We start from the raw sequence: 26,220 nt of genomic DNA, 5'->3' as shown, positions 1-26,220 counted from the left end.
TGCCATAGTCACCACATACCCACACTCTTTGGCTTTAGTTAGATGTCTACATGGTGGATTGATTCGTGCATTTGACATAATGTGTGTGGTGTTTTTTATTTTATTATAATCTGCATGTAAATGTGTGAGTGAGAGAGAGAGAGAGAGGGCATGTGAGAAGGATCAAAGGCACATTGAAGTAAAAAAGAAATGGTATTATGCAGACGCTTTGATGTGGACCAGGTGAGGGCAGCCTCAGCCTGAAACCTGCTGCCACGTAATCGAGCTTCTACCTGGCTTGCCATTGTCCCATCCTAAAGGCACACTGCTGCTTCCTTAAACGTTTCCCCGTCAGCCTGGCTTTAAGGCTCATTAGGACAAACATTTTACTCGTAAGCAGTGATTATGATGGACATCAAAGTCTGTTTGATCTTTCTTGCCAAACTGGTTCGCAGACTGTGGTTTTAGGGCTGGCAACCACTGCTTTTGTTTTGACTCTGGCATCCAAGAGGCCACCCCGGGGCGGCTGCATTATGCTGTCTGTGGCGCGACTTGGGAGTTAAGTCTCTTGTGTAACCAATATGTCTTATTATGTAATATACCACAGTAGCAAGGCATAAACAATGCTAAACAAAAAATTTTTACAGAGGGAGGTGGCCCTAACTGTAAATTGCATGTGCTGACATGTTGTATTTTGTATGATAGCCACTTTTAGAGGGTTTTATAAGTATTTTATTGTTGTTGCTGGTCACAGTGAAGCAAATTTTACTGTATTTGCTTCACACCCGGTTGGGTAGTTTGTTATAATTATGTATAAGTTGATGATATGAATTGTCTTTAAAATCTGAATCATAAAAAGTAATCAGTGTCTGCCGCTGTCAGATAAATATAGTGAGATATAAAGTATTTTTTTTTTCTCTCTGAAATGTGGTAGAGTAGAAGTATAAAGTAATGTAAAGAGATCCAATTAGATCCATTCTTGTTTATTCTGTGATGACTATGAGTTTTTTGCACAGCCACCTTCAAAGGATACTTTGAATTTTTGGGAAATAACAAGAAAGGAAAAGATAAATGCCAAGCTATTTGTTTAAGAGGGAAAATGGTCGCAGCCAAAGAATGATATTCTTGGATTAGAAAAAACACATTCTCCATGTTATAAAAAAAAGGATTAAACAAATTTATTTTACCTATTATAACCTATATCTGTATCAATCTATTTCTCTCTCATCCATTTAGTAGTTGAGGTCTGGAAAAGGTGACGTGTGGGACATGCAAGTAGGGAATGATGCTTGCTGCGATGATGGCTGAGGCAGCAGTTGGGTTTCTACCCCCACACAACGACTCAGCACCTTTACACACACACACACACACACACACACACACACACACACACACACACACACACACACACACACACAACCTGACATTGTGGAGCAGAAAGCAGCTCTAGCAGTTAATTACCATTGCTGTCTAGTGTTATGCCAGCATGGAACAGGAGGACACCATGCCGACAAGAAGACAACTCATTCCTGCAGGTCCCTAGGAAGTCATTATTCCCTCCTTTTCTACCTCTTCATCCCTCATCCCTCTGCTCGTTCTCTCGCCCTCATTTGAGGCATTTATAAATAAATCCTGTTAGCTGGCAGAAAAGGGCTCATAATTCCTAGCTCTTGCATATTGCTGATAACAGCACCAGAATATAAGAATTGGTGGCAAATAACTTATTAGATCATTTCCCTCTGCTCTTTGTTTTATGTGCTTATGCCAGGGGATTGTGTACTTTTGTGCTGCCTAAGTATGAAATTATTCATTATAGGCTCTTAAGTACAAAGGTTGCTTTTGTACAGAAATTATAGCACTGGTGAAGTCTTGTTTTGTCTTTTCCCGAGGCGCAAGGACAGCAAAGTGTGAACACCTGCTGAAGGGCAATTATTATCCGAACTTTTTTTCAGTTCAAAGCTAGTTTGTGTGCTGTCATTTTTAAGGGTGCGTAATGGAGAGGATAAAAAAATAAGTGTATCACAAGATCGGCTGTCAGCAAGCTACAGTGTGCAGAAATCTGGCCCTGAAAAGAGCTGTTAGATGGTTTATAATAAGCCAAGTGGCCATCTACCATCAGAGCACACAACACCTCCGAGAGACTTTATCACAACACATGACATCTGAGAACGGCCCTTTCTATTCCTGCTCTCAACACTGATCAGAGTTTCAAACAAGTCCAAAAAGGCCCCCCTTCAGAATTGATGCCTTTTTTCTATGGGTACATTTTTATCTCTGTAAAGCTCCCTGCTGTTCTGCATATTTTATTGTGGACTTTTATTTCTTCAGACAACTACCTGGCAGAAAAAAGTGTCTCACTCTAACCAATACTTTCTAAAATACTCACTATCCTGATTTGCCCTCCCACATCTGTGGCTAAACAATAAACCCCCCCCCATATATCCTTTGGTCCCATCCATTATTAACATACTTAGCTAAGTTAGTACAACTGTCTTCTGAACCTTTATGAACCCTCTAACATACATCAGTTGAAGGAAACAGCTGTCACATTTCACATATCTCACTAAATGTGACCCTAGTTAGATGTACTTTGGTTCTGTTAAAATGATTGCTATTAAAACTTGGTGGCCTGAAGCCAGATTTGGAAAAAGGCTAAACACGAACACTTTTCCTTTCTCTTGTTTACAGCTGTTGACATTTACACACCTTTGCCACTATGACTTAACAAGGTGACAGATATCTAAAGCCGGTGCTGACACACTGTGGCCCTCCCCTCACCGACTCACTGCCACAGTGCTGTTGGGTATTTGCCAGACTCTTCAGCAGCACCAATGCCCAGGATGTAAGACTTCCTTTGTGTAAATACATACTGTAAAAATCTTCAGAGAATAGAAAGAAATGAAAGATAATACTTGTCATTCAGGTTGAAGTGCAGCTGTGTGAGACCGATCGAGATGACTCCACCTTAGATATGGAGAAAATGGAGAACCAGCTCGGCTCTATAGGTGGTGACTCTGGATCCGTGCACCAGGAAGACCTGCTGGAGGGAGACCTGGGACTTGGTACTGCTCCTGTACTTGCCATGGAGGCCTGACGCTCCAGGAGTCATCTCCAAGCCGAGCTAATCAGACCCTGCTGCCCCGAGGCTCGGGCGCTGCCTCCCACAGTGGCTGGGGTCACTGGCCAGGGCATCTGAGAGAAGCCGACCGGGAGTCGGCGTCACAATGCCTCCCGAAAAGGTCACGCTCTCCCCTTGTGCTGACATGCATGCAAAGACACATTCGCAGAGGGAGAAATTGCAAAGGCCATTGCTCCTTCTGTAGCTCCGCTGATGATTTTCTTGGCTTGTTTTGCACAAGTTTCAAGGAATTAATTGAATGGCTTAAATATAATTATTAATCCTGCTTTGAAGTGCCTAATGTTTAACACAATTAACAGGAGGCAGAAACTCACCTGTGTGTGCTCAAAATACCTTTCACACAGCAAGCAAAATCATAATGGCACAGTTGTGAAAATACAGCATGCTTAGTCACACATGAATTGCCAGTTGAGCAGCTTCATGCTACTCGGTTACATAAGGTCTTGCTTACGAGCTTTAGGAAGAATTGTTCTCGAATTGAAGGCTACAATATTTCCCTTAATCAGCTGACATGGTATTTTTGTACCAACTTTGCTTTGCTCTTCCCCGACTCCTTATTAAACTTTTATTGCACTGTTTTCCGCTACAATCATTTTAACTGATTCAAAATGTATTGCACTGAATTTACAACATCCCCTTCAAGACTTGCTCATTCTGCGGCAAGCTAAAATAATTCCAAATGCTAAAGTATATTAACAGCACTTGGCAGAGACCATTAGCATGTGAGGTTTCCTCTGACTTCTTTATAGATTGGACTTTGTTGCCTTCTGAGTACATCATTATAAATCTCTGGGCCCCATTCCCCTTGTGTGAAGCAGGGTGTTGTGTACTGCACACATCCTATCTGTGAAGGTTAGGCTTTGTGAATATGCAGACTGTTAATACAGCCATTGTCCTTGAAGTGAGGGCTTTCCATTTGTATGTTGTGAATGCATGGGTGCATCAATAGAATGCTCCTCTGTTTCAGTCCTCACTTGCTGAAGAGAAATGCAATGCATTCTCCTTTGTTTATAACGATGTTTGTATTCAGTTTTGTTCTGAGCCAAAGGGACTGAATGATAGCAACATAGCATCATGAGTCCTCAGATGGAGACGCTCAAGCTGCAGTCCAATCCTTAAAGAAACAGTTGCCCCAAAATTTCTCATTGTTGGTGTAATTCCGAGTACATTCATACTAGTTTTGGTGTGATTTTCTGGGATAAGAAGCTATCACCTATACATCCAAACACAACGCACAGCAAAATATTTGGTTTGTGATGCTCAAAGTATCAAAACATTACAATTTGAAAACTCAATGGCAATGACTCTTTCCACATATGCCAGTTACTTCTGTTGAATAAAAAAATTATTTTAATGTTATCATTAAGAAGTACTCATTAAAAGTACACCCACCAGATACAGCATCTATCTCTGTGCAAGGGGAAGAAAGTGCTCACCAGGGCTTCCAACGTTTCTGTGTAACCTTGTTGAGAAATGAAAGACGCCGCTTGTTGAGCTTTTCAAGTGTCATTTTTTGGTCTTTTTGAGCATCACGAAGCAAATTTTACCGAGCTGTTTTACTAAAGTGCGATCAAATCTCTAGACCTCAGCAAATCATAGCACAATCTTGATGGCGTTAAAGTGGAAATTCAGCTTTGTAGTGGTTTTCATTAAGTCCCCCTTTGCATTCAAATGATTTGATATTAGTGTATTTCCCCTTTTAGCCAATTCTCTGACATCCATAACGCTGTGTTGTAAAGAAAATTGAAGTCGAAGTTCTACAGTAACTATAACAATTACTCCTTCCAACTAATGAATACAGTTTTTCTGACTATAATGAATAACAGTTTTATGATGCATACTTAAAGGTACCCTGAAGAGTGTTTGACTACTAATACAGTATCATTATAGAGTCATTTTTAAGCGTGGGTCCCTGCTTTGTTTGTTCTCAGGACTGACAGACATGTGGATGACAGTACAAACATTTCTGATCATTTCAAAGTATTCCACTAATCACCAAGAAACACATTAATGTGCCAGCAAAGGCAGGGAAGAGGAAAACCGCAAGGAGGTAAACCTTGATGTTAACAATGCAGGTTTCATACTTGCTTTTCAATTGTTTTATGAGGAAGGAAATGCACTCAACACGTTTCTTAGAGCTCAAGGATACACATGATGTGTTTAGCTGAGAAACTCTGAATGTCAGCAAGAATCAGGATCCGGATTTTGAAGTGTACTGTAGAGCAAGCAGTGTGGGTTCTTCAACAGAGATGCGTGAACCGTCTTGTTAACTGTGAACTTTACTCAATGCAATAATCCCAGATCATGTGTTTTTTTTTATAAGAGCAAGCATTTGTAAACATTTGAAATGGTAGAACAGACCGCTTACACCGACACTGAGCGAGACGTTCCAGCTCCAGAGCAATGACATTGTCCACAGTGCATGATATCATCCTACAAGGATTTGGTGACAGAAATCAAAACATCCTCTTTTTTTCAAACTAGAAATAGCACTACTGCTGTTCTGATGTAGCCTAGTCATCACACCTCTACCTATGGCACATCAACAAACCAATGTATTGATTGTCTCTGACTTCAACCAGATCTTACAAATAAACATTAGCAATGATCTTTTTTTTTTTTTTTTTTTATCAGTTCTTCTGTTTTTCTGTCATCAACTATTTTCACTTTTACAGACAGTATGGAGACTGGAAAAAAACAGATTTTTTGTAAGGTTTTGAACATTCAAAAATAACCTCAAAATATTCACTTTGAAGTGTCATCATAACAAGATACATGAATTATACAGTTGTTGTTGGGTTTTTTTTCTCATTGATGCAGCTTCACTTATTAAGTCACTGTTCACAGGCCTTATATCTTGGAAATACATCCCATATCCCAGTATAAAAGAAGTGGTCCCTTCAAATACCACAGCAGAGAGAGAAACATGATACATTCCAAATGTGGCCAGTGGAGCTCCTCGAACACTGAGTTTAAAGTAAAGCTTTAATTCCACAATAAGAGGAAACGGCACTCGATGCAAAAAAATAACATTAAATTAAAAGGTCTTTGGTGGAGAGTAGGCTTTCACAGTTTGGAGTGTGTCAGTAGCGATTTGCTTAAGTCCTTGGCCTCCCCGGCTGTTCTGACTCTGTCGTACCCCAGAACAGACATGGCATGGTGACAGTAGTCCTCCACTTGTTTGATCTGCTGAATGCTGAGCACTGTTCTCCATGCACTAGCAGCTTGTGTGGCATTCCTGGACGAGACTATGAATGGCTTAGAGGAGGAGCTGGAGCCGCTGGTCATGTTCAGTGCAAACGACTCGATGTCATGGTTGGTGGTGAGGTTGGCAAAGCGGTAGATGTTCCGCAAGGTCTTGACTGGGTTCTCCACCAGGTCCTCGTAACGCACCGCCATGTACTTTCCCTTCAGCCAGCTGGGTGGGTTTAAGGCAGTCCTCAAAGTCCTGGAGGTGCGGTCACAGATCACCTCCATGGCTCCTATGGAGTGGTAGTCTGCACCATCCTTCTTGTTGGCTTTGTGACCAGGATCCACAAAAGGTATCCGGCGAAGTTTAGGATCCCTGCTGCGGACCACCTGTAAGTTCTCCCTTATGAGGCCGTGTCTGGACTTGATCCTGGAGTTGGCCACTGCCCGTGGGTCCCTGACCAGGTGTATCACCTTCAAATCCAGCGATGGATCCTCCATGAGTGGGGCCAACACGTTAACGTCCAAAATGCGTACCCCTTTAATGACTATGGTGCTATATTTTAGGCACTCCTCTTCCAACAGTCTAAGGCTTTGAGGGGGGCACTTTTTACACACCTTATCATCCACCATCCCCACCACCTCTTTCCTGTAGGCCGAGCAGAGGGGAAAGGAGCACACCACTTTATTGAGGGTGGCCCCAAATAGTCCCAGGGAGGTAAAATTCTTGCCCCCGGGGCTGTTGTAAAGTTGGAAAACAGACAGATCGCAGCGGTATAAGGAGCTAAGCATGTCCCTGGCTGCCCCTTGTAAAGACACTGCGTCACCTGGGTACAGTTTCTGCCAGATGTGCCACATGGGCTCATACAAGAAGAACACTTCAGGGTTTTGGTTAAAAAGCTCCCCGAAAAAGGACGAGCCCGACCTCCATGTGGTCAGAACGTAGATGAGCTGTCTCTTTTTAGCCAAAGAGGGCCTGTACAGGAAGCGAATGTCAGATCTGCTCTGATAAGTGGTGCTCCTCATCTGATGATTACACTGCTGAGGCTCCTTAGTCCATTTATAATTAGCCAAGTTCAGCATAGTGAGGACCAGCAGCAAGAAGTAGGCCATAAATAACACAATCCTCTTCCTGCGGAGGACTTTCATCACGATCCCAGGCTGCGCTATTATCTTGGTATGATTCCTGTAGGTTTTAAGCTTCCTCCCAAAGCCAGCATCCTTCTCCCAGGGCGCTGTCAACTTCAGTGCTTGATGGTATTGTTTGCCTCTCATCTGTGCCCGAGGAGAGTGTGGCTCTCACCACTGGACAAAGCTCCTTACATTGACCGTGCACCGGCACTCTGCGGGGGGGGATGTCTGCAGCCTGTACGGGGTTGGACTTGGATACCCAGATGAATAGCAGCAGCTCATTAGGTAATATACTCACCCCCCCTTATATGTGGAAATCCACAACGCGATTTCCCCGTTTTCACTGCACTGCGCAATGCTCTTCGTGGGGATGGATGAGACGGGCGTTTAAGTTGTCCATGGCGCGCCGCCGCGCTGCAGCGATTCTTCAGTGGGTGGCCCGTGTTCAAAAACAAAAAAAAGGGGAAGAAGCCTTCATCATTGTAACAGACGCCCTTGTTTGTGCATGATCAGCGGAGGAACCCCTGCGCAGTCATCATCTTGATCTGATGCATCGCAGACAATATAAAAAAAAGAAAAACGTCACCATTTGGCGCGCCGCTGTGGAGCTCGCATCGTTACGCATCCAGTGTCCCCGGGCTTCCGCGTCTCACCGACACAGTCCCTCGTTCTTCTCGCTGCTCTGCTCGTCCAACTAATACAAACTAGAACCGTTTCAATCAGAATACAAGGGGAGGAAAAGGCCCCGCCCTCAGAAGGGACCCCATTGGCCCCCGTGTGGGCTGCGTCGTGCGTCAGAGAGCCATCCTATTGGCTCCGCTGCGCGCCAGTCCCCGCTGCAGCCCTTAGCTTCTTCTTCTTCTGAGCTCCCACAGATCGCAGCAATGGTAGACGGTGGGAGATGATGCTGTTGTTGTGTTTCAGAGAGGCCTAGCTCACTGTCTGCATCCTCGTTACCATGCTCCACCCTTGTTTTTGTTTTTTTTTAAGACATGCAGCTGCACACTGTACGTGCTGCATAGGGATTTGATGGTTACTTAGCTGAAAACGTGACAACCTCACCCCCCCATCCCCATTGTCTCTTAAAAAGTCTTTGTTTTTTGTTTAAATGGATCTGTTTTAAGTTGTTATTCTATGGAGAGCCCTGTCTGTGTGTGTTCTCTGTTGTGTGTGTTCTCTGTTGTGTATGTTCTCTTTATAATGCAGAAAAGAATCAATATTTCAAATTAAATGTATGTGTTTAAGACCAACTGCTGACTCAAGAGGGTAGCCCAGATCTATAGAAAAAAATCAAAAACAGCCTTATACCCCGAAGGAAGAATCCTATGATTAATTAAAAGTATACTATAAACACATCACTGTAAAGTATATTCCTATTAGAGTACCCCAGGGATATCGTTTGAGATGAAAGATTATTAAAGATAATTAAAAATAACGTACAACAGTAGATCTTAAATAATAGTGCAGTGGGTTTTTTTTTTTTTTTTTTATCTTGAATGTATTGGAAAAAGACAGCATCAGTGACTGACACTCCTCTCAAGAGGAATCAGCTGAGTTGTGACATCTGACAGCTGTTCCCTAGGAACTGACAAGTCCTGGGAAGCTGTAGGGCCATGTGTTTGAACAGAGGAAACCACATGCTCTGCAGATTGAAAATCATCGTTCCTAAGAGGCTTGCCAGTTTGGGATTACAGACGCGCACAATCGAATGGCACAGAGTCAAAGGGGTTGGGCCCTTTGACCCCTGATGAGCAATCTAGCCCTATAATATCCAGATTGGGATTCAATGATATTATTGTAATGTTTGGTGACTTTAGTGTACTGTTTTTTTTTATATATATATCTTGTAACAACAAAATATTATTTTGCTATTTAGCTATAATTTATGTTTTTACGGTCAAACAAACAGTATAGTCTTGTTGTTATTTGAAGAAGAGATCTGTTACGGATCATTGAAGCTGTGTGTGCTTAAACGAGATTAGATATAGGTTGGATTATGGAGCTATGCAGTGAATAATTACTCTTTATGCTTTGTGTACCCTGATGTTCCTATTCCATATGGTCTCATGTTGGATTACTCATCCAGCACACAAGAAAAACCTTTGAGCAGACTGCCCTCTGCTGGAGCTCTTTTGACCTAAAAAGGATCGACATAACCGCAACTCTTTACATTGCCAAAACATTTATCATTTATGTAAATTATCAATTGTATCAAGATTTAGGCTGATTGAAAAGCTGATGTAAAAAAATGTAAATTTGCTATAATATTTAATTTCATATATATAGTTGATATATTTTTTATATAACCTTTGAGTCAAATTTTAAAAAGAGTACAGGTTTGTTTCTATCTTCCTGTCTTCCTCAGTTTTGGATTACTTTCTGAAAATCGGATAATGTGACACTTTAATCCCATCGCACCAATTACATGTCTGTATGTATCCAAGCTAAATTGTACATCATGTTCTTTTTGATTATTTATAATGTAGTTCAGTCTGATTTACCAAGGGACATTCTAGGATGCTGTATTGGAGGATAATAAAGTGCAGGTACAGGCCATATTCCCCCACTTGCACATGTAATTATTTAGAAATACATGTAGAGTTGACTGGGAAATGCTTGTTATAAAATGTTCATTTAACTGAAAAGTTCCTCTTTGAATTTTAATCACTAAGGGCTAAGTTTGACCCCACATTGACATTTTTTGATCGTTTCTCTGAACTCTTAGACTAGATTTAAAATATTCGGTGTTAGTCGTAAGAGGACACCACATTACCCCAGATAGCAAGAGAGTGAGTAAATAATTCAAATGCTATAAAATAGAATCAATAAATTACTTGCTGGCCCACTGTTACACTGCCATGGCTAATTGGGAAACTTGAGCAAAGCCATTGTTATTAGTAACATCTGTGTCTTTTTACAAGTCAAAATCCCCTCTGTGAACATTCAGCTGATATTTTTCTTTTTTAAGATATTGCTTTATTTCCTCCCAGAATGTAAGGTAAAGTATGGTTTGAATCCCGGTGTTGTATTAATCTTAAATTCATATTAAGCAAATTTAGTCACATTTATTATAATTATTATTGTTATTGTTATTGTTATTATTGTTATCATTATTATTATCATTATTATTAACACTGACATTTTTTTCACAAAAGCCTTCTTTACTGGGAAGAAATATTTTTCCCAAATGTTAAATATTACTGTGCAGTTACCAGTAGCAAATTGCCTTACTTGCCTTATTATCATTTGAATTAGTTACATAGATGTTCACTGGTCTGTGACTACAGACTGATATGCATGGATATCATCAGAGCCAGGAGGACAACTGTGTCTGTCTCCCAGTCTACCACAGACTACAGACCTGCATATCTTCCCCTCTCTCTTCCCACACATCTAGTAAACTTCCCCCATGCATGTCTAGACACATCAATTTATTGGACATGTTAACATTAGAGGCCCACGCAATCCTGCACAATCCATAGGAGTATTTTTTTTTTCCTTTGTCACATTGGATTTTCTGTCCTGGCCCCTCAGTGGTGGAATGAACTCCCCACCGACGTCAGGACAGCAGAGTCGCTGCCCATCTTTAGGCGCAGGCTGAAAACTCACCTCTTCAAGAAGTACTACCCTGAGCCTTCCTCGTAGCACTTATTGCATTCGTATTAGTTGTTGCACTTACTGTATTCGTATCAGTTCGCTGCACTTATTGAATTCGTATTTGTTTACTGCACTTATCCTATTCGTAGTAGTTTGTAGCACTTATTATATTCGTATTAGTCTGTTGCAATTATTGTCTTCGTAGTAATTTGCCTCTGCACTATACTTTTGCTCTGGTTTATGCTTTAAGATGCTTGTTTAAGAAAGGAGATGCACTTATGACTTCTGGTGACTAGTAGTTCTCTTGAATACCTATGTTGAATACACTTCCTGTAAGTCGCTTTGGATAAAAGCGTCTGCTAAATGACTGTAATGTAATGTAATGTAATGTAATGGATGATCATATGCATGACTACCTTGAGCCATATATGCATTTCATATTGCTATGCTTAGGAGTTTATGTTATAACATACATCCAAAGACTTATGATGTTCAAAGTTGTGTTATGTTTATATTATGCTTTAAAGCAGTGGTTCTCAAATGGGAGTACGTGTACCCCTGGGGGTACGTGAGATTTAAAAAATATATATATTTAAAATTAGCATCCATTCAAAAATCCTTTAAAAATAGTTATTTAATAAATATTCAATAAAATAAAAGTGTAAGTTCATAAATGACAACCTTTGTTGCAACAATGCAATCTTCAGTGTTGACGGTTTAATAAATCAGTGTATTACCATTTTCAACCAAAAATGCTTTGTGCTGGTTAGGGGGGTACTTGGCTGAAAAAAATATTTCACAGAGGGGTACATCACTGAAAAAAAGGTTGAGAACCACTGCTTTAAAGAATGCTCGAACAGACACAGTATCCCTACATGTATACAACACTGAGATAGTCAGTAAGCCCACAAACCTGCACTGAAGTGCCCTGTTACATAATCATGCTTTTGAGCCTGCGAAATGAAGGAGCAGGTGGAGGAGGGTACATGCGCAGTAGCAGCCTCGTCAGCAGCATCAGGACCAAAAAGAACCTTAGGAGCCTGCGATGCGAGAAGATGGTGCATGTAAGCACTCCGAGGGAGATGACCGTGTCTTTTTGTCGGACTGCAGTCGCCACTTGCATCTTTCAAACCGAAATTTAAAGTAATTTCACGCTATCAAAAAGATAAAAACGAGGTCTTATTTCTCCAGCCAGCAGATGCGCGCAAACGGAGCAGCAGAGATGCGCGGACAGTAACAACACCGGATGAAATTGGTTTAGCCGCATGACGACGCTTTAAATCCTCTGCTGCGCTGCGACAGACAAACAAAAGCAGGATCCCTCTCATGTCAACCCATATGAACGGGCTTTCTTGTGTAATGGTCGCTGGTTTCTAGTGGGATGCACATCAGTGTTTGGCCGTACTCGCTCTCCGTCGTAATGGCAGCTCTGTACCAGGGCACGGACGCTTCCTCTCCGGATAAATTTCTGGCCTTGAAAGATGTGAGAGAGGTGAAAGAGGAAACTACTCTGGACGAGAAGCTCTTCTTGCTGGCATGCGAGAAAGGTTTGTTATTATTTCTTTTTTTTGTTTGTTTGTTTGTTTCCTCCAAAGTACACACAATCCCATATTCATTGTTTTTGATGCTCATATGGTGTGTTTTAAGATGACAGAAAAAAAGCTCATGTGATGCTCATGCTGTAATCGCATAATACTTTATTATGATAATGATAATTACTTAAGATATTACTTGAGCATTATGCGTGCAATCAGCTGGTCGAAATGCAATGTAGGTAAAATACACCATGACTAACAACTTGACAGATTTCCAGCAGGGCCATTGCAGCGAGCAGCAAACTGAACAGTCATAACACGTTATTTCAAGTGAATACCTCTCACAGCTGCCTACATGTTGGCCACTGTAGGAAATGTGCCCACGGGGGGGTTAAGATATAATTAGCTGAACGTCTGCTCTTCTGAAAGTTTCTCTCCCTGGTCTGCTGACTTTTCACATCTCCTAGAAGGAAAGTTAATGCACACGGACTGATGGAAAACTACACAAGATGCAGACGGCACAGGCGTAAAATAGCAGAGAGGCAAGATCATTCTCATCTCATCAGATGGGAGGAGAATGTTTCATTGATACGTTAAGAACACTGTACAGTCAGCGGTTGTTTTAGGTGTGCAGGCCAGCAACTGCCAGTGTGACCATATAAAGTATTTTATAACATGGCTCAGCAACAGAAAGTGTCCTTTGAGGGAGATGTTATTGTTATACATGACTCAGGTTACGAGAACTGCTGGAGCCTAGCCTGCAAGAGTGTTGAAGCTGTGTGTGTTTGGCTCAAACCGCAGATAATACTTCACTGCTTTTATAGATCGGACACTGCAATAATTCTCTAAAGTGGATTCCCTTCATGCTATTTGTCTTTGATTTATTTTCTCAGGCGACTACTACATGGTGAAGAAACTGCTGGAGGAGAACAGACACGGCGAGCTCAACCTGAACTGTGTGGACGTACTGGGCCGGGATGCTGTCACCATCACCATCGAAAATGAGAATCTAGACATCCTGCAGCTTCTCCTGGAACATGGCTGCCAGGTAGCAACACACACTCAGAACAAAACACTGCATGGTCAAGACTTTTTGAATATTTTTCTTGTATAAATTGTTTTGGCAATTAACCTGCTACCTGTTTGTTTCTGTGTAGGCGACCGACGCCTTGTTGGTGGCCATAGACTCTGAGGTGGTGGGAGCCGTGGACATCCTCCTCAACCATAGGCCGAGGCGATCCTCCAAGCCCTCCATTGCAGTTAGTCTCTTCTTATTACAGCCTATACACTTCAGAACACTTGCACAGATGCAAAGAACAAGCTGTTATAATTTATCTTTTCGTATCATTTCTGCACAGCATTACAGATTTAATCCATATATTTCTCATCTTTTTCAGAAACTGATGCAGCGGATTCAGAACCCAGAGTATTCCACCACCATGGACGTGGCTCCAGTCATCCTGGCAGCCCACAGGAACAACTATGAGATCCTGACCATGCTGCTGAAACAGGACATCTCGCTTCCACGGCCCCATGCTGTAGGCTGCGAGTGCACGCTCTGCAACGCTAAAAACAAAAAGGACAGCTTACGACACTCCAGGTACAGGCAAACAGTGACCTAGAAGAAAGAAAATGTAAAAGGTGGTAAATGGTGGTTGCTTCTCCCAGATGGCTGCATTAAACTTCCATTGATTTAAACCAGAAAACTGGTTTTGCACTGTGTTACTGTAACTTCATATTGTCCACATCACTTTTGTCTTTTAGACAATGCCTGTTTCGTTTTATGCAATCGTTTTGGCCTTTCTCTGGTATGTAGGGGCTCAACAGCAGCAGTGAATCAATTGGTCTGTCAAGTTCAGGTTCTTTGTTAAACATCGCAGCACCTTGTTTTCATCATAGCTCCAGCTTTAGAATGTCATTTTAAACATCTGGAATGAAATGATTTACTATCATATGCGTTGAATTATTGTTGATGCTTCTGTTTCACAGCACAATGAGCACTTACAGTGCTTTCTTTCTCCTACAGAGGACTGCTAATGCTCTCTGTTATTGTCAAGCTCTTCTTATCTAGCTATAGAGAGAGACAGTATATGATTTCCCAGTACCAGTCATATAAGTAGTGGTTTTACACCAGAAGATAATATCACTACAAACTGTAATTTAAAGGGAAGTTGCTTTAATCAGAGATGTAGTGGTTCTTGTTTCTGATACCATCTTGCAGTTGAGATTTTGAGATAAGATTCTTCTCTGCAGTGCAGTGTAGCTTCCCACACAGTAAGCTTAATGAATCAGTCTGCAGTTTGGCTGACAGACAACAGCGAGGTCAAAGCAGGTACAAATTAAACAGCTAGATGGCTGTTTGTTTGTTTCTACATTTTCTTTTTTCCCCTCATCTGCACACCTCTGGTTTTTCCTGTTCCTTCCCTCACATTTTCATCTTCCCTTTCTTTTTGCCACCATTTTGACCTCCTTATCCAACTTGATATTTTTGGATCAGGTTCCGCCTGGACATCTACCGCTGCCTGGCCAGCCCCTCTTTGATCATGCTCACTGAGGAAGATCCCATACTTAGGGCCTTTGAGCTGAGTGCAGACCTCAAGGAGCTCAGTCTGGTTGAGGTGGAGTTCAGGTAAGATTCCTATCAACTGCTGCATGTCCGTCCGTCATGTCAGTCCATGTTTATCTCATTTCTTTGCACATAAAGATTAGTAACTTGTCACACACGCTCAGACATGTGTACATGCATGCACACAGTCATATTCTAAACCCCCTTTCTTTATAGAATGTAACAGATACAATTATAATCTTTCATTTGGTCCGGTTGTATCTTAATTTCCCTGTTCCAGGAACGATTATGATGACCTGGCAAAGCAGTGTAAGATGTTTGCCAAGGACCTGCTGGCTCAGGCTCGAAACTCTCGAGAGCTAGAAGTGATTCTCAACCACACATCCAATGAGGATCAAGTTGACAAGAGGGGTTTGCTTGAGGAGCGAATGAACCTCAGTCGACTCAAGCTTGCCATCAAGTACAACCAAAAAGAGGTTAGACAGGCAAAGTCTGTAACATTCATCTTTTTTGGCAGTGTCAGTAACATGCAACTCTTTTATATAAGTGGCCTTAGGATGTGGATTTATATGTGACTTGAGCATTTAATTTGAAAACTGTCCACAGATCAGTGGAGAGAAAATACTGACTGTTATCAATTACCTCTTATTAACTGTAATATTTGTCAGACGTAGCATCTGTTCCAGCACACCATGTGCTTGTCTTTTGGAAATATGAGTTTGGCAAGATAAAGTATTTCCTCCAGGCAACAGCACTCAAAGACAAACTTAAGTTTGAAGTTTGAACCCCAGTGATTATTTACAGCTGGGATGGCTCAGTGTGACAAGTATGACCGATATATCACATCACAGCTAGTGGCATAACATTACCTTTGGATAGAGCTGGAGAAAAATCACTGATAAGGTTTGCCTTAAGGTTGCACATCAGAGAACTACTACTTAGAGTCTTATTTATGGTTTGTTGATGGATTCTTATTGAAGGGAGAACATTAATACAATGGTAGCTGACTCACTTAAAAATGTGCTGGCAGGCAGATTCTCCTGTTTCCCCCTTTTCATGTTGTGTTTTGTGCTAAGCTAAGCTAACCGTAGCTTAATACACATCCTAAAGACATGCAAGAGGCTTCAATATTCTCATCTAACCTAGCTCTCGGCAAGAAAGGGAAAAGATGTTTTCTAATACAACCTGTCATTTCTATCAGTTTCACATCTTCATGTTGATTTCTTTCCTGATGCCCCCTTTTACAGTTTGTGGCTCAGTCCAACTGTCAACAGTTCCTCAACACCGTCTGGTTTGGGGAGACGGCCAGCTATCGGCGCAAGCACACTTGTCTAAAGATGGCCACGGTGCTGAGCGTGGCCATGCTTTGGCCGCTGCTCTCTGTCTGCTACCTTCTGGTGCCACGCTCCCGTGTTGGCCAGATCATCCACACGCCATTCGTCAAGTTCATCATCCACAGCGCCTCCTACTTCACCTTCTTGCTGCTGCTAAACCTGTACTCTCTGGTCTACAACGACGGCAAGAAAAACACCATGGGCCCTGCGTTGGAGATGATAGATTACCTACTCATCCTCTGGATCATAGGTCAGCTTTTTACTTGGCTTTCAATCAATAACTAACATGCTAACGTACTGTATGTATAGAGGGGTATCATGTATGTTGCAATCATAATATAAGCTATATTTCAGTACTTAGAGGGCTGATTGCTATAACTGAATAATTATTCATCTCTAACATCTCTATGGACACTATAGAACTAAGAATAGAATACAAATTCAATCATACAAACCAGAATTTAATAGAATAAAGTTGCATTGTGGAGTGAAAATGAGAGATTCCTGTTATGGTCTGATCTAAGTACAGTATCCTATATCCCAAATCTTATCAGGCAGAACATGACAAACAGCCATTTCTATACTCAACGACAGAAAGGCTGGCTTGACTGGATTAAATCTGTCAGTTCTGTTCCTAAGTGAGCTCTACAGAAAGGAAAGCTTTTTCTATCTCCCCTGTGGTCTATCTGAGTGCTGGTATCACTGAACTCAGCACACATACATACAAACATGTATTTGTATTTGCACAAAGACAAACATAAGATGAGGCGGGATAGTGACAGTTAGAAATTGACTCTGTTCTCTCTGGGGAAGGACCTCTCTACAGTACCTTCCTCTTCTGCCAAGAATCCATTAGCAAGATCATTCAATCGCTTTAATGGCCCTGCCTTCTCAGCAGAGATATTCTTCTTATGGTTGCTGCATCCTGCCATTCTCCACCAGACACAAATCAGCACAACCACACCTCATTGGACTGGGTTTCACTATCCCTGCAGCGTTGATAAATCATCCCAATAACTGCACCTGACCTATAAAAGGCTGAAGAAGCAATTGACTTCTATTATTCAATGTTATGAGGATGGTTGTGTGGTAATTTGCAATTTATTCTGTATTTTGCAGGAGTGAGAACAGCAGTTGAGTCATTAGACTGTTTGATGGGTATTTCCATCGGCCAAGATGGCCTTAGGGCAAAGATTCCTAAAGTACGTCACAAAAGTAACAAAGAGTAACAAGCTACACAGCAGCTTCCCGTTTGTTTTGCTTTCCATTGTTCTCCCTTTCTCCCACGCTATCTTTTCTCCTGCTCTCTCCATCCTGCATTTCCCCCGAGCCAGATCCCTCATGATAATGGGGAAATCAGATGCTGAGACCACGAGTGTGTCTGTGGGCTGGGCTACTTGTGTGTGTGTGTGTGTGTGTGTGTGTGTGTGTGTGTGTGTGTGTGTGTGTGTGTGTGTGTGTGTGTGTGTGTGTGTGTGTGTGTGTGTGTCTCAATGCATTTCTCGCTGTTGACGAACATGTGCACTTTGACTGAACTCAAATTCATCCATTCCATAGTAAATAAAATGGGATTCCTGTGCCAAACCCTGCTGCATACTTTCTTTTGAAACCATGGAAACCAATAACAGATCAATCAGGTTCAATGTAATGTAATCATTTATGAATCAAGGCGTAGAGAATGTCTCACCACTGTAGGCCTTGACTGGCAGCTGGAGTCGAATTTCATTATCCCTTCATGTAGATTTAGAACTGATGAAATTCCACTTTGACACAGAAAGACACAGACATCCATCTTTGTTACATTCCACTAACCTCCTAAAATCTCACAAGATGACACATTTTCAGCACATTAAGTTCAGTGTCTCATACATTCCTGTTTCCCCCCGGCTCCCACCGTGAGATGACTTATGGTTGAAGCGGTTTTAAGATGTTGGGGATGACAGCAAAAGGCCTTTTTTCCCCCCAGTGGGCGTGTGTATATATGTGTGTGGTGATGGGGAATTTCCTGCTCTCCTGTAGGGATGGTGTGGTCGGATGTGAAGCGTCTGTGGTACGAGGGGCTGGAAGACTTTCTGGAAGAGTCTAGGAACCAGCTGAGCTTCGTCATGAATTCCCTTTACCTAGCCACCTTTGCCCTCAAGATAGTTGCTAATAGCAAGGTACAAACACATGACACACACACTTTATATTTAGAGGATAGATAACTGCATATACACTGGATTCAGAAAGTTAATTCCTGTCACTATATATGGATTTTCTTATTTGGCTTTTTACCCAGAGTTAAATGGTTAGATGAAGATAGTTAACAATGCGTCAACTAGCAGGCGGTTTGCTTAGCTTAGAATAAAAGACTAGAAAAACGGCGGGAAAAAACAGCCTAGCTCTATCCAAAGGTAAAAAAAAACGGCCTAAAGCTCATCAACTAACACACTAATCTATTTTTCTATCTGTACAAAAACTGAAGTTTAAAAAGGACAAGTTGTGACTTTACTGGGAGTTATGTACTGACATGACTATGCTATCCATTTCCCCTTGTCTCCTGTCTTTATGCTAAGCTAAGATAACCATCTGCTGGCTGTAGCCTTAAATTTACCAGACAGATACAAGAGTGGCACTCATCCTCTCATCTAACTCTCAGCAAGAAAGGGAATAATTGTTCAACTAGTGCTATACTTGCAAACATTTTTATATATGTCAGAATTATTCATTCTGAAGAAAGAATGTGTATAATGACTCTGAAAAAGTAAAACCAATGTCAATCTTCTCTTATACTGTTTTCCAGTCTAGATATTAAAAGGTTATTTCCACATTTTCATGATTGTGCATACTGTATCACCACTTCATAGATATAGTCGCTTTAGTTTTGATAGCACTCTCCTGAAGCTTCTGTTTAAACAGGGAGGCATAGCTGAATCAGGTGTGTCAGGCCAATCAACAGCTAGCAAGCACACCTGATTTAGCTAAGTAAGTTAATTGTCAAGTGTATGTGTTTCTGACATTGCTTTTCTTGTTCTTCAGTTCAAAAATGTCAAGGACACAGAGAGGAAGAACTGGGATGCCTTCCATCCCATCTTGGTGGCTGAAGGCCTGTTTGCCTTTGCCAACGTTCTAAGCTACCTGCGACTCTTCTTCATGTACACCACCAGCTCCATACTGGGACCGCTACAGGTAGGAAAGCAGTGGTGACGCACACTAACAAAAGTAATAGCGAGCTCAGCGGCTTGACATTTTCATGATCGAAATTGATTCCCAGTGGAGCCAGACGTGCAACAAGAAGATCCCTGCAGAGTTTTGAGAACATTAATCCAGCCGTGACTTTGCAAAAACACTTTGGATGTGAACAAAATGGCCAAATTCATATGCAAAGATTATAATGCTGCTTTCCTTCTATCGTTCTCTCTAACCCCACCCCACACACACACACTTACACCACCCACACTCTTCCTCTCCCAGTGAAGTGTGAACACTCGAGGACAAACCCACACTAAACATCACACCAGCTGTGCTCAGCAGTATCATAACCATCATCATGAGCTTTAAATACAAGCACAGTGAAGTGAGGCAGTAGATGGATGTGTTCTGCTGTAATAATGTGCTCATAAAGAACAGAGCACAACATCATCCAGCTTTGCAGCTTTAGTTGCCATATGCATCACCATACTGCTATCATCATTTTTATCTACATGAATGAGAGCCTTTAATTTGCACAAAATTGATTTCTCAAGCTAACTGCACTTTAGTTTTTGAGGAGCGGACTCCATACACCCACAACACATTTTCATTGCATCCTAGAATGATTCCTGTCACAATCTGACACATACAGGTAAGTCTGATCCACCAACATCTTAACTGCTACTTTGTCTGCATGGTTTTAAAGGAAACAGTACAGTCATAACATATTGTATAGTCAGTGGCAGTTGAAATCTGAACTTTTCAGTGCTAGGTCGAGTGAATTTGAAAAATGAATCATCCTGATAACATTGCTTTTTTTGGCAAGTAGACATTTGGGGGATTTTACATTTTCATCAACAAACAGCTAGATTACAATCAATATAAATGCCGTAGATTAAGGGCAGATGGCTGTCAAAAAAAGATCTAAGTGAACAGTGTTTAGTAAACTTTTTTAAATCCTGTATTTGATCAGTGTGATTAACCCTCAATCTGAGCTGGCAGTCATTCAGAATTTGCATACATGATCCTCTCTTCACTTGTTTTTTTTCACAAAGGTTATGGAAATGTTTCGCAATACAGTTGTACTGATCTGCTTTGTGTTTTTTTTTCCCAAAAGTTTTTCCTGCGGACCCACCCTTTTAAAAATGGCAAACTATCGCAACCTAATTCACTATAGGCCTTATCTCTAAAATATGAGAAGAGCAATTTAATTTTCTTTCTAATCATTTTTATGAAAATCCATCTTGTCAGGCTTCAAGTAATGCGTTTGTGTCCAGCAACCCAGAGCAGGTTCCAATCAGCGTCCTGTGAGGACTGGCAGATACAATCGTGGTTTAGGTGTGTGTGAGTAGAAACAGAGAGGTGACTGTTCTAAAAACAAAAATGGCGGCTCCTGAAGAGGTTGGATTAGATGCTGCAATAGCAGGAAATACTCAAAGAGCGGCTCTGAAGGTTTTTCAGAAAGGAGAAGATGTTTTTGCTCTTCTCCCAAATTGATTCGACAAGAGATTGATTGACAGATGGTTCATCCAATCACCTTCAAATTATTAAATGTATTATTAAGTGCCTGCCTTGTTCCAAACTGTTTCCAATGATGGCTTTTCATATGATTCTGTGTAACAAAACATCTGGCGAGTCAGATGGTTTGTTTGTTATTAGAATACAGTGTTTGTTTACAACCACAGAAGTACAATAGTGCATCAGTGTGTATACGTGAACATGCGTGTCATGTTTTCACTACTTCTTGTATTTGATCCTTTTCTTCTTTGTGACCCAACATTGAACTATTGCCAGCTTGTTTAATACTTCCATATATAACTACAACACATCATCTGTCATTTATCAAACATGGAGGTTTGATGGAAGAGTGATACTCTCCCTCTGAGAAGAAGACGTAAAACTTTGCCAGTTAAAGCCTAAGCTGCATGGGTCTCATCTCTTTATGCTGAGCGATTTGGATAGTCAAAAAACATCTTTCTAGACTTTCTAGACAAGCCAAAAATCTGGTTTAAATAATTCCACTCAGGCCTTTCAACAACCTCAGTGCCATAGGTGTCCCTTTTTATCGCATCATGATTTTGTGTATCGTCCAGACAGCTGGCAGAAAGATTGTAAAGCCAGCCAACATCTGACTTTTGCTGGCAGAATTTCATTTTTCCCCTGTGTGTGGCTTCATTACATAAAGCAGTGTTCAGGTATTCAGTGATTTCAGTTCATTTGTATGGATGCCTTCCTGTCATTAACTCAAGTGCTGTTTGTGTTTGACTTATAAAACAGCAAGGGTACCCTGTAAATAGTTAATTAGCACTTTTCAGCTACAATCTCTTCCATCTTTCTGCTTCTCTCTCTCTCTTTTCTCTTCTCTTCTCTTCTCTCCTCCCTCCTGTCTCTGCAACTCAATCACTCACTCTGTGACATCACTGTCTGGCTGGCTTGGCAGGATGGAAAAATGATTAGCTTTGGAAATAGATGTGGCTATGTGTTCATGGCCGCACTCACATGGCAGACACACCTCCCTACTAAGGCACATGCGCCCACACATTTCCACACTTGTGTGTTGTGTGAGCGTGCAATTATTTGCAGTCAGTAGAGCTCCTACTCACACCCAAGCACACACAGACAGGAAGGCAGGGCTATGTGGACTGCAGTAATGTATGACTTTGTTCTTCCTGAAGAGGCCAGCTCACATTTCTGCCGGGTAGTGCCCCCTACTGAGGTCGGAAAGAGTGACTGAAAGTGTGAGTGTTTGTCATCTACTATCAACAGTGTGCTTACAAGGAGCTCACTCATGGCCCAGACTTAACCTCACCAACGGTGTTAATCCCCCATAACTGATACAGGCGTGCCAGGAGACATGTATGAATGTGTTTGAGAGAAAAGACACACGTTGTGCCCCAGTTGCATGCCAAATACAAGTATTTATAGTTGTGTGTTCACACTGTTAAAAACTAAAATACTTACCAACTGGTGTTGGTGGATGATGTTGTCCCACAAAGCATTGAGCAAAGAGACTCACAGCTGGAATATATTTAAAACTAATTTGGAAGAGTGTTTAGACAGTTCCAGGAACATCTTGGTAAACAAGAGTTATCAAAACAAGACTTTTGGACGAACATTTTTCTAATTGGAAGTCAAGTTCATTTATTTATATAACAATCAAACAACAACAAATGTTAGCAACAAATGTTAATAAGTGTTTAACAGATACATTAAAGTGTAATTAAATAATATAAATGAAAGCAAACTTAAATAGCAATTTACTGTTTGTTGATGGAAGTTCAGTGTTCTTTTACATCCATTGTTGCAAACTTTGTATCATTTATTGTTATAATAATATGCTAAAGTACACCAATTATTTTATACAAACAGCCAACTGTACTGTACTGTATGCTTTGGTGGGAAATTAATATGAGCAAGTAGAAATTCTTTGTTTGTGTGTACATAGTTGCATTTGAGTTACCTTAAATGCATTAGACCTCCATCCAGTCGAGGTTAGGAGCTCCTGACCTGCTGCATTCTTGCTCTGTTTGTACGATAACTAAGTTAAGCTACCTGTTAGGCTGGGCAAGCAGGGAACACCCTCAGCTCCTGAATCAGATGTGTACAAAGTGGCACAGGAATACACTGGGGGGATTTAGACATGACAAGAAAATGAATCACCCCAATATACTAGCACTTCTCCCCAAACAAGCTGCCTGGGTTTCAGTGCAAACACTCCCATCGCCATTCACCTTGAGGTGCAGTGAGAGTGGTCATCCCTCACATTGGACACTCTATGTGTTTGTGTTTTGCAAGGGCGAGCATGTTCTGACCTTGTTTGAGCATCACTTGGTCCTAGTAAACAGATAAGCCACTCAGGGCCATAAATAGTTAGTTTCCAATGGTCTGAGAAGACGTTCTCTGTCTTTGAGCCCTCTTATTGGCTTCTCCCATGTTTGTATGTCTTCCCTCATGTCTGGTGAGAGCACTACAGCTGCCATAATATGTTGCAAAACACCATAATCAAGTAGACATATAAAGCTACTGGCCAAAGTTTTTAAACAGACAGCAGAAATTCTGACTTGTCATTTCAGGATAGGCACAGGTGTAACAAATAATGCTGGCTTCCATTTAGGTTCTCCCTGATACTTTTGTAGCACAGCTTACTGGGACACTTAAATAAAATGTTATCTTTAATATTTCAATCATGAATGTTATTTGTTTTAACTGTGCTTTTCCTGCTTCAAGTCAAAATGCCGGCTGGAAAACGCTCAGTTAGCTTGTTTCTGGAGTTTTTCTAATGCCAATTTTTAAAAATGTACACAGAAGCTACTTGATAACAGTACCAAGAAAATCTACTTCATCAAATCTAATTACATCAACCCTGCAGAGCACATGACTCAGACACCCAAATGCATGACTCACAGGTGATTGCTGGCAGAAAACCAACTCTAAAAAGATGAATTATGTCTTCTTGATTACATCAGATCAAGCATCACTGGATTAACAAGACAAATATTCATGTATCCTCAGATCTCCATGGGTCAGATGCTGCAGGAGTTTGGAAAGTTTTTGGGCCTCTTCCTGTTGGTGTTATTCTCCTTCACCATTGGACTCACCCAGCTTTATGGAAAGGACCAGCAAGACCCAGACAAGAATCCAACGAAGGACTGCGAGGGCATATTCTGCCAGCAACAGAGCAACGATGCATTCCACACGTATGGCCCCAACCTCAGTCTGCCATTTTATACTGCGATGAAAACAATTATCAATGTGCAGAATGCTTCTTTAGAGATGTTAGAGACTATGGGGCTGTATAAAGACAGCGGATACAGCTATTCTGACTCATAAATCAACTGTAAAATTACATGTCGATTTTTAGGGTTATTTTGAGAAATGCATTTGTCAGAAATATTTCCTAAATGCTCGCTGACAACTACCTGCTTCTTCTGTTTCACAGGTTTATGGGGACCTGCTATGCCCTGTTCTGGTACATCTTCTCCCTGGCACACGTTGCGCTCTTCGTCACCCGCATCAGCTACACAGAGGAGCTGCGCTCTTTTGTGGGTGCCATGATCATAGGCACCTACAACATTGTGGTGGTTATTGTGCTGACCAAGCTGCTGGTGGCCATGCTCCACAAAAGCTTCAGACAAATTGCTGTAAGTGAAAACAACTCTTGATACACAATGCCTTTGTTTCTCAGTGCTGTCAAGGGTAATTTGAGTTCAACATGGAACCAAAAGTTGAGACTGTTTTCATTTTCTGTTAAAATTCGATTTTTCTCTAAATCACAATGAAATGTTGCACAGATGTTTAATATTTTTCACTTTGGAATCGCGATGCTGCTGCACATTTCCTTTTTCCGTTGAATAACAGATTCTGAGATTGCTAAGTAAAACATCATTGGCCGGACAAAAATCTTTGCCCTCAAGGATTTCCTAAAAAATTAGCTTTGTTTCATTTTAAAGATTCCTCTCTAAATGGAGAACAGTGTGTGAAAGATTATTCTTACATTTCTGTGTTCTCAATGTTCTCGCTGGGTTTTTGACTTTCGCAGAATCACGAGGATAAGGAGTGGAAGTTTGCTCGGGCCAAACTGTGGCTTAGCTACTTTGATGACAAGTGCACCATGCCTCCACCATTCAATATCCTCCCCTCCCCAAAGACGGTCTGCTACCTGGTGACCAGCATGAGCAAGTGGATCTGTTCGCACACCTCAAAGGGCAAGGTGAAGAGACAGAATAGCCTCAAGGTAAGAAAAAATGTTTCATACAGATCACAAGTTCATAACCTCAACTTGTAATGGGAAGATGGCTGCCAGTGCATCTTTGTTCGATTTTGAATATTTTCTGCATGAAATCTCGAGCAAATGTCCATTTGTGCTTTGTACAATATCCTGTCAATTTTATAAATTCCTTTATTGTCTTTTCCACACAGGAGTGGAAGAACCTGAAGCAGAAGCGTGATGAGAACTATCAAAAGATCATGTGTTGTCTGGTTCATCGCTACTTGACCTCCACGCGGCAGAAGATGCAGAGCACAGACCAGGCCACGGTGGAGAATCTGAACGACCTGCGCCAAGACCTCTCAAAGTTTCGCAACGAGATGAGGGACCTGCTGGGATTCCGGACCTCCAAATATGCCATGTTCTACCCAAGGAGCTAAAAAAAAAAAAGACTTGATATAACTTCCCCTTTCCCCTCTCCTCTTGACAAAACCTCTGCTTCTCATTTTTCTGGGATGCTGTGTGACCCGAGCATGTGCAAAAACTCTGCTCTTTTGAGTCACAGAGGTGACTTTTAAACCTGGACCTTAACTAGAAATATATATATATATATATTATCCACCAAAGCCTCCCGACTTAGGCTCTGTATGTTATTAATCAGCTATTCAACCTTTTGTAATTAATGAAAGCCATTGTTTTCAACAGAAAAAACTATGACACAATTTATGGAACATTAATTTAATGGCATAAAGAACTGATTTTGCTGAATTCCAAGTCTGCTCTTTGTTTCTTTTTGATTTCTCTCCTTGAAATCTGACCCTTGGCCACTCAGTTGAGAAAGCCATGAATTCTGTCAACTGTTAAGCCAACTG

The 26,220-nt window shown here is 41.3% G+C and overlaps 3 protein-coding genes across 4 annotated transcripts in view; 2 read left to right on the top strand and 1 right to left on the bottom strand.

Moving 5' to 3' along the window:
• LOC129110483 (sodium/hydrogen exchanger 9-like) overlaps positions 1–4,409 on the top strand; it is a 58,246-nt gene extending 53,837 nt beyond the window's left edge. Inside the window, exons 15-16 of the mRNA XM_054622567.1 lie at positions 2,716–2,821; positions 2,903–4,409. Coding sequence (XP_054478542.1) covers positions 2,716–2,821; positions 2,903–3,073 — 277 coding nt within the window. The 3' untranslated portion in view covers positions 3,074–4,409. The remainder of the gene's footprint in view (positions 1–2,715; positions 2,822–2,902) is intronic.
• Positions 4,410–4,532: 123 nt separating this feature from the next.
• On the bottom strand, positions 4,533–8,121 carry chst2b (carbohydrate (N-acetylglucosamine-6-O) sulfotransferase 2b). Its single transcript, XM_054622568.1, has one exon. It carries the CDS (start codon positions 7,580–7,582, stop codon positions 6,185–6,187), a length of 1,398 nt encoding a protein of 465 aa, XP_054478543.1. The 5' UTR covers positions 7,583–8,121; the 3' UTR covers positions 4,533–6,184.
• Positions 8,122–11,966: 3,845 nt separating this feature from the next.
• Positions 11,967–26,078, top strand: trpc1 (transient receptor potential cation channel, subfamily C, member 1). Of its 2 annotated transcripts, XM_054622669.1 has the most exons (13): positions 11,967–12,582; positions 13,464–13,618; positions 13,728–13,829; positions 13,968–14,170; positions 15,068–15,199; positions 15,417–15,612; positions 16,384–16,720; positions 18,490–18,629; positions 19,489–19,638; positions 24,154–24,338; positions 24,581–24,782; positions 25,181–25,375; positions 25,561–26,078. In XM_054622669.1, exons 1-13 carry the CDS (start codon positions 12,417–12,419, stop codon positions 25,786–25,788), a joined length of 2,391 nt encoding a protein of 796 aa, XP_054478644.1. In that variant the 5' UTR covers positions 11,967–12,416; the 3' UTR covers positions 25,789–26,078. The 2 variants fall into 2 exon arrangements, with proteins under 2 accessions (XP_054478644.1, XP_054478645.1); XM_054622670.1 differs by lacking the exons at positions 11,967–12,582; positions 13,464–13,618; positions 13,728–13,829; ... (4 more) ...; positions 18,490–18,629; positions 19,489–19,638 and adding an exon at positions 23,876–24,047.
• The last annotated feature ends 142 nt before the right edge of the window (positions 26,079–26,220 follow it).

This window comes from Anoplopoma fimbria, chromosome 21, assembly GCF_027596085.1.
Source record: "Anoplopoma fimbria isolate UVic2021 breed Golden Eagle Sablefish chromosome 21, Afim_UVic_2022, whole genome shotgun sequence".
Lineage (NCBI taxonomy): Eukaryota > Metazoa > Chordata > Actinopteri > Perciformes > Anoplopomatidae > Anoplopoma > Anoplopoma fimbria.
This window is presented reverse-complemented; position numbering and strand designations above follow the sequence as displayed.